Here is an 11,979-nt window from a genome sequence, read left to right on the forward strand (position 1 = left end):
AAGAAGAAAAGGCAAAGCTCTGAACCCAGAGGGTGAGAGGAAAAAATGGGCCTGAAAGAGCCAAGGAAGATGGATTGGGTGCACAGGTGTTGTGTTCCAGATGGGAAGGAAGCGATTTCAAGGCTCTGGCCAAGATGAGGAATGTAGACAAGAACCTCAGAAGCACAGGTCCTGCCCTAATGAGAAGCTGAAGGGATGCAGATGGCAGTCCCTCCATCCACTAAGCTATAGCTGGGCTGCCATGAGCCACTCACTCTCCTGTGCTGGAGGACCAAGGTGGATGGGAGCACAGGACAAGAGTGCAGTAAGGATACTAGAACCCTGCGCTTCCAGGAAGGCGTGGTCTTCCCAGGGCTCTGCAGAGTTATTAAGTAAGAGGTAACATTCTTTGCCACCTTTCTTGCGACAGGAAATCACTGACCAGGACATGTTTGGAGATGTGAGCACAAGTCTGGTTGTACCAGAAAAAGTCAAAACTCCTATGAAGTCCAGCAAAGCTGATCTGCAGGGCTCTGCCTCTCCCAGGTACCCCAGTGAGGGAGGACACAGGCAGCTCACCCTGCAGCCATACTCAGTACCAGATACATGTGGGGAGGAGTGGTGGGACTGATATGGCTTTGGGGTTGAAATGGTTGTTAACCCCCATTCCTGCTACCATCAGCAAGGTGGAAGGGACACACACACCTAGGCAAAAGAGGAGCACTCCCCTGAAGGAGAGGCAGCTCTCCAAGCCCCTGAGTGAGAGGACCAACAGCTCTGACAGTGAACGCTCTCCTGACCTGGGCCACAGCACACAGGTAATTTTGGGCTCCTGCAAGATCAGGACCCCTTTGTTGGATTTCAGTCTCTTTCTTTGACAGCTGGATGGAAGAAGGAGGGATGTTAGCTCCTTTCTGGAATACCTAAGTTAGAGCCACCACACCTGCTATCCTTTGCTGTGTGGAATTTGAGGTCCAGTTGAGTGATGGTGAACAGGGACAGGAACAAGAACTATCAGCATTGCTCCCCTGCCAATGCTGTCATGGTCATTCCAAGCTCTTCTTAGGCTACTCTCAACCCTGAGGGTAGTTGAAAAGATGTGAGCACAAACCAGACAGGAGTGTGTCCTCACTGTGGTACTGATATCAGAGCCAGGGCAAGAAGCCACCCGTGCTGGTTACTGTTCTCTTAGAGTTAAGCAGACAAGTTTTTCTAATCAGTACTAAGGAAGGACATGGTTGGGACAGTATGGCTTTCTGAGTTTGATGCTATCACAAAGCTGCAAGTGAACCTGAGACTAGAATAGCCCAGCACCTAGGGTGAGGTATTGTCCTTCTCCTTGATCATTGTTCTTGAAATACCTTTGTTCCTGGGACAGTGGGCCCCACGTGACGCCTGCTCCCACTCGCTCCTCTCCTCTCCGCACGGCCCTTGTGCATCCTCCAAGCAGCAGCTCACTCGCTGCTCTCAGTCCTCTGCCATCTGCCCTAGAGCCATGCCCTTCATATGAAGCCTCTGCTTCCCAGCCCCACAGGCTCTCCCCAGAACAACCATTGGCATGACTTTATGCCTGGTGTGTTAATTTATTCTCCAAGGACACTGATCTTCCTCCTCATCTCCATTTTAGTCTGATCAATGGAAGACTGTCTCCACAAATTCTTAGTTACCCTTATGTCAGAAGTCCTATTTATTCCCACCTGCCCAACCAACACTTGTTCCTACAGATTCCAAGAAAGGTGGTATACGACCAGCTGAATCAGATCCTGGTGTCCGATGCAGCCCTACCTGAAAACGTCATCCTGGTGAACACCACAGACTGGCAGGGCCAGGTAGAGCATTGAGGGTCAAGGGGTAGTGGGTCTACAGATCTCTCACTGTGTGACCTGAAACAGCACACATGGAGACAAGAGAGTGACTTCATCGGCCATCTATGTCTGCCTCGTAGACATTGGTTCCAAGGGTGATATTTGGAACCCTTAATCCTCCTAATTTCACAGTCAGCATGTTTCCATGGTGTCTGCGTGCCCTTTTCTTATACATAACCTGAAGAGGACAGGTGCTCTGCAGCTGTATCTGGGCCTTGCTGCCTTCTCAGCATTTGTGGAGAGTGATGTAGCTTACCCATGTCCCTACCTTTCTCCCCTCTAGTATGTGGCTGAGTTGCTTCAGGACCAGAGGAAGCCTGTTGTATGTACCTGCTCAACAGTGGAAGTCCAGGCCGTGCTGTCTGCCCTGCTCACTAGAATGCAGCGCTAGTAAGGCTTGTCTTCTCAGCATGTTTGGTGGTTCCTCTAGCTATCTTCCCATCTGACTTCTAGCAATGGTAATACTCTTAAGCTAGGAAGTTGCAGCTCCAATTTATACTTGGAGACAGAGCCTGCAGCAGTGCTCTGTGCCCCCGAGTAGAACGTCAGCTCCAGAAACTTCCGCTCCCACCACCTCCACACCCTGGACTCATGCCTTAGACTTGCTTCATCTTTCTCCTAAATCTAAGACAAAAAAGAGAGTACAGGGTTCTAAAAATATCTTATATTCCTTCCCTCTATGGTAACATGCTGTTTGTTAATGGAGAGCCTATGTTCACCTCTCCAGGATCACCTTAGAGAGACCTGGTATTCCCACTCATGTGACAGTGAGGAGATTCCAGGTGTCCAGGGCTAGTCTGATCCCAGGCCTCACAGGCAGCACTTCCAGCGTGTCTCCGTTAGCCTCTGCCTCTCCATAGACTGCTGCTGCCCTCTGGTCAGCTCTATAGCTTGCTACTTCCCTGTATCATTTTGTCTCTTGGCGTGCTTCCTCTGTGGCCTTTGGAAATGCATGAAATCAGAGCTTAAGGCCTACCCTGAGCAGGATCCTGAGGCCTAAATACAGTGTGTGTATACCCCCTTTCTTCCCAGCTGCAACTGCAACTCCTCCATGCCAAGGCCAGTCAAGGTGGCAGCTGTGGGCAGCCAGAGTTACCTGAGCTCCATCCTCCGGTTTTTTGTCAAGTCCCTTGCCAGCAAGACCCCGGACTGGCTGGGTTACATGCGCTTCCTCATCATTCCCCTAGGTAATGTCTGGCAGCATTCGGGAGACCTCTATTAGCAGACCTGGTTCCTGCAGCAAGGATGGGTCAGGGAAACTGAAGGCTGGACCATGGCTGGGGATAGCTGCTCCCTTTACTCTACCCACTAATGGTTTACTTTCTCTGGTTTTCCCTCTGCCAGGTTCTCATCCAGTAGCCAAATACTTGGGCTCAGTAGATAGTAGATATAGTAGCACCTTTCTTGATTCTGCCTGGAGAGACCTGTTCAGTCGCTCAGAGCCTCCAGTATCAGGTAAGGGACCCTAGTAGGAACCTCCGAGAAGTGAGGCTTCTGGTTCCCCAGTGCAGCTGAAGAGAGTGGAGAGCAGCCTTCTTCCCATTCCTGTAGCTCCCAGACTATTGCTTACTGTGCAGACCCCCTTTCCAGTTATACTCATTAATGGAGGTGTACCCTGTGTGGCCCTCTCCCCAGGATAGTTTCTGCATCTAAAAGTAAGGAGGTCAAGTGGCTGGTATGTGGGCCAGCTCTTCTTCTAGAGGTGACATAGGCAATAGAGAGTGCCACTTGATCAAACTCTTGTTGAGTGACACTGTACCAGCAGGTGTTGCCGTACCATCCACTGGTGATCAGAGTCTAGCTCAGGTGAGAGAGGACTGTGCTTTGGTTTATGATCCCTTTAATTCATGGCCAACAGAACCTTAGAGTCCTTCCTTCACTTCAGCTGAGGGTCTTGGCCTGGGACTCAGGAGGGCCTCTCTGAGGGGCTGTATGGCTGCACGCTGAAATAGATACATTCTCTTGCTTTTCTGCAGAGCCACTTGATGTGGTGGGTCGTGTGATGCAGTATGTCAGCGGAGCTACCACAACACACCAGCTGCCTGTGGCCGAAGCCATGTTGACCTGCAGGCATAAGTTGTAAGTCTAACATTAGAGATTTTCTAAAAACAGTGGGTAGGTTAGAGGAACCTTGAGCTCTTTCCATGTCTTCTTTTTCACCATTCCATTTCCTGTCAAAGAGGCCCTAAAGGATGTACTTGCCTCTGTGCCTGGGCCTTCACCTGCATAGGCATCAGTTATTTTCCTCACTGGTAACTGAAATCAGATGGCAAGTATGAACAGAGCTGTTTGCACAGCATGCTCTTTGCCGTTATTCTGTGTTCTCTACTCTATCCTCAGTCAGTGGCCAGCCACCCTGAAATGTGACAAAAGTAGTAACCTTGTGCTCTGGGTCCCATTGAGCAGGACACAGTATGGGCATTTCTTATTTCTCCAGCACTCTTGCAAGCTCACGAATTGTAAATCTTTTCTGTTTCCCAACAGCCCTGATGAAGACTCCTACCAGAAGTTTATCCCCTTCATTGGTGTATGTACTTTCTTCCCTCTTGTGACCCCAGCCTCCCAGCCTTCTTACTTTCCCTCTGTATAAGGAAAGGCTATGTGTGGCAGCACACACAATTAAATCCAGAACTCTGGAGGCAAAGGCAGCAAGCTAAATCTGGCTTTGAACTTGTGATCCTCCTGCCTCAGCTTCCTAAATGCTAGCCTTACAGAGGGACATCCTTTCCCAAATCAAGAACTACCCCAGATTAGTTATTGGGTTCTCCTGTTTATTATACCAAGCCCTTAATTTGGGGCCTTGGACTGCTGAAACTTACTCTACAGTGTGGCTTCTCCAGGCTCACAGAAGAGGAAGTGGCCTCAGAAGTGGTGAAACTTGGCATTCTCACAAGTCGAGAACCAGCTACTTCACAGGGATGACTTTAAGGAAGAGTCTCTCTGTTGCAGATATATATATATATATATTAGTAAATTAGTGAAATTCAAGTAAACTTATCTCAGAATAAAGCAAGATCCTTGTAGATGCTGCTGGGGTCAAGAGTATTGGACTGTGGTGTTCTTCACTTAGCCTTTAAGTTCCAAAAAGCCAGAGCACTCTACCAACGGCTGAAAACTGGTAATTCCATTCAGAAGGTGTTCTGGTTTCCTTTTAGAGTTGACTTTTGTCTCCTGTGAGCTAGAAGATCTCTCATACTCTTTACAGGGAAGAGCTAGGCAGACTTGTTTTGACTGTCCCAATCTTGAAAGGCTTGTCCTGAGTGATCTCATCTGGGGAGATAAGCAGGCTTCCTCCAGCCACCTAGTCAGTCACTGCCTACTTGGCCTCTGGAAATCTCCCATTGCTGCATGGCAGTCTGAGAGCCCAAGTGCCACACAGGCTGGCAGTATAGCTGCTACTTTCATGGAACTAGGGACATGAGAACTCACTGTGCTCTCAGAGTAAGTGAGACATCTGAAGAATGTTTCAGCGGCAATAGTTCAATTATAGAGCACATACTTAAGACCCTGGGTTGCAGCATCTCAAAAGAAAAAATTAACCATACGTTTAGCAACCTGCCAAACTGCTATCCAGGATATCCAGGAAGGCCTAGGGTGTTGATTTTGGATCCACCCTCCAAGTGCCACCTGAAGGGCCTTTGGTCTTCACTGCAACAGCCCCACCCCAGCCCTTAGCCTCAGCCCAACCATTCTGCTGGATAGGCTGACTCAGGTGCCAGGACACTGGGCTCCCACCTGTCATTTAGAACACCGAGTAACAGTAACCAAGTGTCTCTAGCTGTACTTTTTTTCTGGCCACTGGAGGGCACCTTCTACCTTCTCTTGAATTCCTGAGACATTATTCCTCCCCCTCCCCACCCCCCAAATGGTACTTCAGATTCCAGGAAAGTAGGAAGCAGAAAAATTGTAGCTACACCTTCAGCATCTCACTTGTCTTGACACAGAGCCTAGCCAGCCTTGAGATATACTTATTCCAAAGGCAATTTATGGTTTTAGAAGAAATGAGATCAGGACACTACCTTCAAAGTTGGCTCTGCCATAGTCCCGAGAGGAGGACTACCAAGTCTCATGGGCCCACCTCACAGGACTGGGCTTCTTTCCTTTAGTTTTATGGTTCCAACAATGGAAACCAGAACCACTTTATATCACCAAACCCAGAGTTTTCTGTTTTGTTTTGTTTTGTTTGAGAGGGGTGCATTTTTTAAAGTCCTAGGTTGTTTCAGATGTGTAAAGATTTTTGTCATTGACAAAGCACCATACAGTTATGGTTGTTCTGCTGGCCATGTGTTGATAATAGTTGGGTTGGGGCTTGCTGCCCTGACAGAGGACCTAACAAAAATCCCATTTCTACAGGTTGTGAAAGTGGGCCTTGTTGAAGATTCTCCCTCCACTGCAGGTAAACTAGAGTGCCTTTGCTTCTCTGAGAGAAATCATACTTTTCCAGCCCTCTGTTATTGGCTGAATGTGCTCAAGGGAGCGGTTGAATGGGAAGGTATGGGTCATTCCTCTGAGAAGACGCTGGGGCCCACTGAAAGGAAAGCACACCTCCTGCCACCAGCAGGTCAAGGGTGACTGCCTCTGGCCAACTGTGCTTGTCCCTTTGACAGGTGATGGGGATGATTCACCTGTGGTCAGCCTTACTGTGCCCTCCACATCACCACCCTCAAGCTCAGGCCTGAGCCGAGATGCCACAGCTACTCCTCCCTCATCCCCATCCATGAGCAGTGCCCTTGCCATCATGGGGTAAGTTCTTCTCCAACCTGACTCCCTTCCCAGGCAAGGCACACTGGCATACACAGCCATACTGGGTGAGAGTACTGGCTTAGAGAGGATTCAGAAACAGGTCGTAAGGAGACTGTGATTCTCCTTGCTTTGTCTAGTCTTCATCGTTATAAGGTCAGCTGCAACTATATTGACACAGTAGCTCTAGTAGGCTGTTATTTAAAGTATTGTTCGGTTAGCTCCCTGTGGGACCTCCTAGGGCAGTGGTTCTCAACCTGTGAGTCATGACCCCTTTCCTAGGGGTTGCCTAAGACCATTAGAATACATAGATATTAGCCAGGCAGTGGTGGCACGGGCCTTTAATCCCTGTACTGGGGAGGAAGAGGCAGGCAGTATCTGTGAGTTTGAGGCCAGCCTGGGCTACACAAACCAGTTTCAAAAAAAAAAAAAAAAAAAGACCCCACAGATATTTAAGTTACAGTTCCTAACAGTAGCAGTCCTAGGGTTGCCTGGGTTGAATGACACCATCCTATGTGCACTATGGTGACTTTGGCAGGTTACTACTGAGCTTTAGTTTCTGCTGTGTGTGCAGGTGATCTGGCCACCTCACAAGGATATTGTGAGGCCTGAGTGGCAACAGTGTCAGTGTGGGACACGCTTCAAAGTGGCACCTTCTGTGCACCTACCCCATGGAGCCTCTGGAGCTGTAGCAGCCAGTGGCTCGGGTCTGAGTTGTGCCTGCAGTGTTGAGATGACAAAGACGCTGTCACTGGGATTGCTGGCGGTGTGGGAGGGAGAATGTTCCTTTAGAATCTCAGGTACCTAAAGTTCAGGGAGATGGCCAACAAGTTGGTTTTCTGCCATGTCTGAGGGAGGGCTAGAAAGGTGTAATGAGAGTAAAGGACAACGGCTTTCAGGCACACAGAACAGCATCTTCAACTCTTCTGTGTCTACTATTTCCTTTCCTCAAGAGGGCTGCATGGCCAGTGGTTTTTCAAAAGTGCCCATGACAGTATCATAACTTGTGAGGAAGCCATGCACCCGTGAGCTAGAGTCCAGCCCTTCTCCTTATGTTTCCTATCATGGTCTTTTACTGTCATGGAAGAGACAGTTTAGGAATGCAGCCACATTCTACGTCAGCAGTCTAATACTTTTAAGCCTGCAAGAAGCCTGTTTTCTCCTGGGTTTTGGCTTCCCCCCCCCCCCCATCCACTACACGAAAGGCTTCTATCCAGCTTGGATTTGAGGACTGGAACCAACCCCTACCTTGACCTCTTTTCTCATCCAATTTAAACTTGTATTTTAATGGAGCCACCAAAATGAGGCAGAAGGAAAAGTCATATGACTTTCATAGCCTGGGTACCTATTGTGTCTGGCACCTCCTTTCAAGAAAACACTCCATTTTCCCCAGAGCTAAAATTATCACTGAGCTAAAAGTGCCACACAAAAGCAAAAGTGCAGGGCAACATCTCTTTGGTTCCCAAGGCAGCCATGAAGCCATGGTGCTGTTTTAACCCCTGCTTCCTGCTTCTTCTCTTCAGCAGTCTGCCTGCTTTAGGCCTGGACTTGTTTGCTTGCGTGTGTGCACATTCTTTCACAAAGCTTTCTGCTCTTCCCTCCTTTTATGAGTTTTGATTTCCTCACTGTGTCTTGGGCTTTTATCTTCTCCTGTCTTTGTTCTCAGATTCTATGTGACTGAGGAAACAAAGCCAGCTGGCTAGCCTTTTTCTCTATTTCCTCTCCCAAAAGCAGTCTCTCCATTGTTCACTGGGCTCATGTGATCAGGCACTGAGGTCAAAGCCAACATGTTGTTTCTCCATTTCACTTCTCCAGGAGTCCAAATAGCCCATATGGGGATGTGATTGGCCTCCAGGTGGACTACTGGCTGGGCCACCCTGGGGATCGAAGAAGAGAAGGTGATAAGAGGGATGCTAGCTCGAAGAATACCCTCAAGAGTGTCTTCCGCTCAGTGCAGGTTTCTCGCCTGCCACATGCAGGGGAAGCCCAGCTTTCTGGCACCATGGCAATGACTGTGGTCACCAAAGAGAAGAACAAGAAAGGTAGGCCAGAGAAGACACCAGACCAGAAGACCTCACTGGTCCCCTCCATGCCCCTGTCCTAGGGCCTGGGCCAAAGTCTGCTTCTGGATAGGATACATGTATTAGTATGTAGATCTTGAGGTTAGCCTAGGGCCCAACAGGCAGCTCTCCATCAGCTGGAGGAGAAGGCCACTGCCTTCAGGATGGGTATGGAATGGAGAGGGTCACCTTCATGTCCCTCCTCCAGAGACAGAAGCCATTCCAGGGAGGTTTCAAGAGCAAAATATATGACTGCTTTTGAAAAATAGGGAGCTAAGCATAGCAGTATATATCTATAATCCCAGTACCTGGGAAGCTAAAGCAGGAGAATTACAAGTTTAAGGCCATTAGATCCTACCTCAAAATAATTACCTGTACCCAAAGAAGCGGGGGGGGGGGGAGAGGAGAGAGAGGCAAATACTGATAAAGGGGAGATTAAGCATCAAAGGCAGAGTTGCAAAGTAGTTGTTGGTACTGTTCTCCAAGAGAATGAGACAAGAATCCTACTACCAGACCACTACTTGGATAAACAGTTGGAGCACTGTAGCTCCAGATGTGTACCTGCAGCATCCGACCTTTGTGACCCCAAATCGGCCTCTACAGAAGCTCCCAGGAAGCTGTGCCTCTTCCTGTGTGTCTCTTCCCTTCAGAGTTCTCCCAGAGCCTGAATCAGGCCTGCAGGCAAGCCCACCAATGAATTAGGGACCTGCCGTCAGCTCAGCAGGGCCCGACCCTGCCTCACCTCCTCCCCATGGTAGAGCCAGCAAATTACCTCCCCAGCCCCAGCAAGAAGGAAGCAGATGGGGCTGGGGAGGTGGGGGTTAGGATGGCTGTTTCCCAGCTCTCTTGACATGTGTTTCATGCTGACTTTACAGTGCCCACTATCTTCCTGAGCAAGAAGCCCCGGGAAAAGGAGGTAGATTCTAAGAGCCAGGTCATCGAGGGCATCAGCCGCCTCATCTGTTCTGCAAAACAGCAGCAAACCATGCTAAGAGGTATGATGGTAGTGGTCACAGGGTGAGGGAGAGAGCCACATCCTCCCTAAGGGGTAGGAGGATGGTTTTAGCTAACCCAAAACCTTTCTCTTCCCTATGACCCCAGTGTCCATCGATGGAGTTGAATGGAGTGACATCAAGTTCTTCCAGCTGGCAGCCCAGTGGCCCACTCATGTCAAGCACTTTCCAGTGGGACTCTTCAGTGGCAGCAAAACCACCTGAGACCCTGCCTCTCAAACACTCCCTCCTGGCACTGCCACCCAGCCTCACCACCTGCGGGCAGGGGAAGGCCAGCAAGCCCCAGCCCAGCCTCCTTTCCTAGCACTGGGGCTTGCCTCCACATGCCCAGTCCTGAAGGACACTGCCACTGGGGATACAGCCCTCCCCTCTCACTGCCCAACCCATCTCTGGACTACCCTCCCCTCCTGTTCCAGGCCCAGAGCTGGGTGGTCCTGCCTTCTGGTGCCCATAATCCCTGTAATTGAATGATCTGGGCCTTCCCTTACCTCACTCACTCCTGCAGCGCTGGTACCCAGTGAGACAACCCAGCATCCTCCATAACCTGGCCACCTGGCTCTGCATTTCCAAGGCTCTGCTGCCTGTAGTACTTGCCCTGCCTCCTCCAGAAGGGTCGGGCCTCCTACCATTCCTGTGACCTCACCTGCCTCACAGCTTCCCGGTAGGGGGAAGGAGGATGGCACCTGAGCATCCTGGTGTTTCTGGGATTGAAGGGCCTTCCCAGTCTTTCATGCATGCTCTCCTGACACCTCAAGTCATTTGGATGTCCTGTGTTTTGTGTGTTTTTAGTTGTTTGGGTAACTTGTCCTGTGCACAGATCCTTGAGGCTCTTCCTTCTGCCTCCCAGCCTCCCACCTAACATTGCTCTGTGGCTTCATGAGGTAGGAGACAGCAAACCCACCCTCCCACCACTCCATCCCTCAACATACACTATTTGTGACACTTATCCAGTCATACTGTCTCCCTTTTCCTGTGTCAGCTTGCCTCCCCATCCCTGCTCTGTTCTCTCACTTCCTTCGTGGCACGGCAGCAGAAAGAGGCCCATCTCCACCAGGTCTCCCTCCAGCAGCCTCCTTTCCTCTCTCAGTCATGGATGGGTCCCAGACCCACCTCCTCATCACTGTCTTCATGAAAGGCTGAGGACAAGGGACAGAGCTGACCCAGCCTCCATGCCCTCTGGCGCCTCAGAGCTTCTCTGTTGCCCTCTCACGGTTTCCTAGCAGTGTGGCACGGAACTGCACTTGGCACATAGTTTTGGCATTCTTCACATCCAAGACTCTTAAGCCCTTCCCACTGCCTCACCCTACTGTCCAGAGTGTCTCCTGGGCCTGAGAATAAGTGGGGTGGGAAGACTGGGGCCATGGTTTTTTTTTTTTTTTTTTTGTTTGTTTGTTTGTTTGTTTGTTTTTTCATTCAATAAACTGGTGATTTCTTACCAACTGTCTTGGGCTCCTGCCCCTCACTCTGTCACTGCAGCCATGTACTCTCAGCAGATGTGACTCCACTCAGAATAAGCCAGGGGCCCCAGTAGAAAGTATACTTCTGTGTAACAGGCTTGAAGGTGGCTGCCCAGAATGAAATAAGCAGAAGGGTAGGTGATTTTCCCATGTCAGATGCCATTTTCCCCCAGAACCCACCATCCTCAAACTTGCCTCTCAAGGCAGGGGCATGTTCCTCCCTTCTGAATCCAGTAATTTCTGCTTTGGCTGGTTTATTTCCTGACGGCCCTTGACCTGAAATGGAAACAGTCATGCTGGTGCCCTAGTTTTGCTTTGCATTGCTGTGATAAACTACCATTACAACAACACAAGGAAGACAGGTTTGCTTGGCTCATTGTTCCAGGTTACAGTCTACTGTTTGAGGAAAATCAGGGCAACAGAAACGTGAAGCAGCTGTGGTACACAGACCTACAGTTCAGAACAGAGCAGTGAATTCATGAATACATGCAAGTGCTTGGCTCCTTTTCAGTACAGAAAAATCTTTACACAAGATGATGCTGCCCACAGTGGGCTGGTCTTCCCACACAATAATCTAATCTTCACAGTCCCTTCTAGGTGATTCTAAATTGTGTGACAGTGTCCTGGGTGCAGACTTCCCTACACTCCCAGGGGTCTAAACATAGAGCCACCCTAGACATGCCTGAGATGATGTAGGGAAGACAGTCCGTTAACTTCAGTTGGGCTCCCTTTAGTTTGCACATAGAAGCCCTGCTCGGAGCAATCCAGAGCCCACCCAGCCAAGTGACAACAAGCTTTCCAGGCTAATGGCAATAGCATTTAACTCCCAAGAACCAGAAGCCAGTGAGTGCTGGGAAAGTGCCCC

General features: G+C 49.7%; 1 protein-coding gene across 1 annotated transcript in view; it reads left to right on the top strand.

Moving 5' to 3' along the window:
* PACS1 (phosphofurin acidic cluster sorting protein 1) overlaps positions 1-11,008 on the top strand; it is a 109,059-nt gene extending 98,051 nt beyond the window's left edge. Inside the window, exons 12-24 of the mRNA XM_080912388.1 lie at positions 410-525; positions 662-797; positions 1,704-1,808; positions 2,128-2,234; positions 2,877-3,031; positions 3,189-3,299; positions 3,821-3,923; positions 4,329-4,371; positions 6,198-6,240; positions 6,452-6,587; positions 8,400-8,626; positions 9,520-9,639; positions 9,746-11,008. Coding sequence (XP_080768514.1) covers positions 410-525; positions 662-797; positions 1,704-1,808; positions 2,128-2,234; positions 2,877-3,031; positions 3,189-3,299; positions 3,821-3,923; positions 4,329-4,371; positions 6,198-6,240; positions 6,452-6,587; positions 8,400-8,626; positions 9,520-9,639; positions 9,746-9,861 — 1,518 coding nt within the window. The 3' untranslated portion in view covers positions 9,862-11,008. The remainder of the gene's footprint in view (positions 1-409; positions 526-661; positions 798-1,703; positions 1,809-2,127; positions 2,235-2,876; positions 3,032-3,188; positions 3,300-3,820; positions 3,924-4,328; positions 4,372-6,197; positions 6,241-6,451; positions 6,588-8,399; positions 8,627-9,519; positions 9,640-9,745) is intronic.
* The last annotated feature ends 971 nt before the right edge of the window (positions 11,009-11,979 follow it).

This window comes from Micromys minutus (assembly GCF_963924665.1).
Source record: "Micromys minutus genome assembly, chromosome: 2".
Classification (NCBI taxonomy): domain Eukaryota; kingdom Metazoa; phylum Chordata; class Mammalia; order Rodentia; family Muridae; genus Micromys; species Micromys minutus.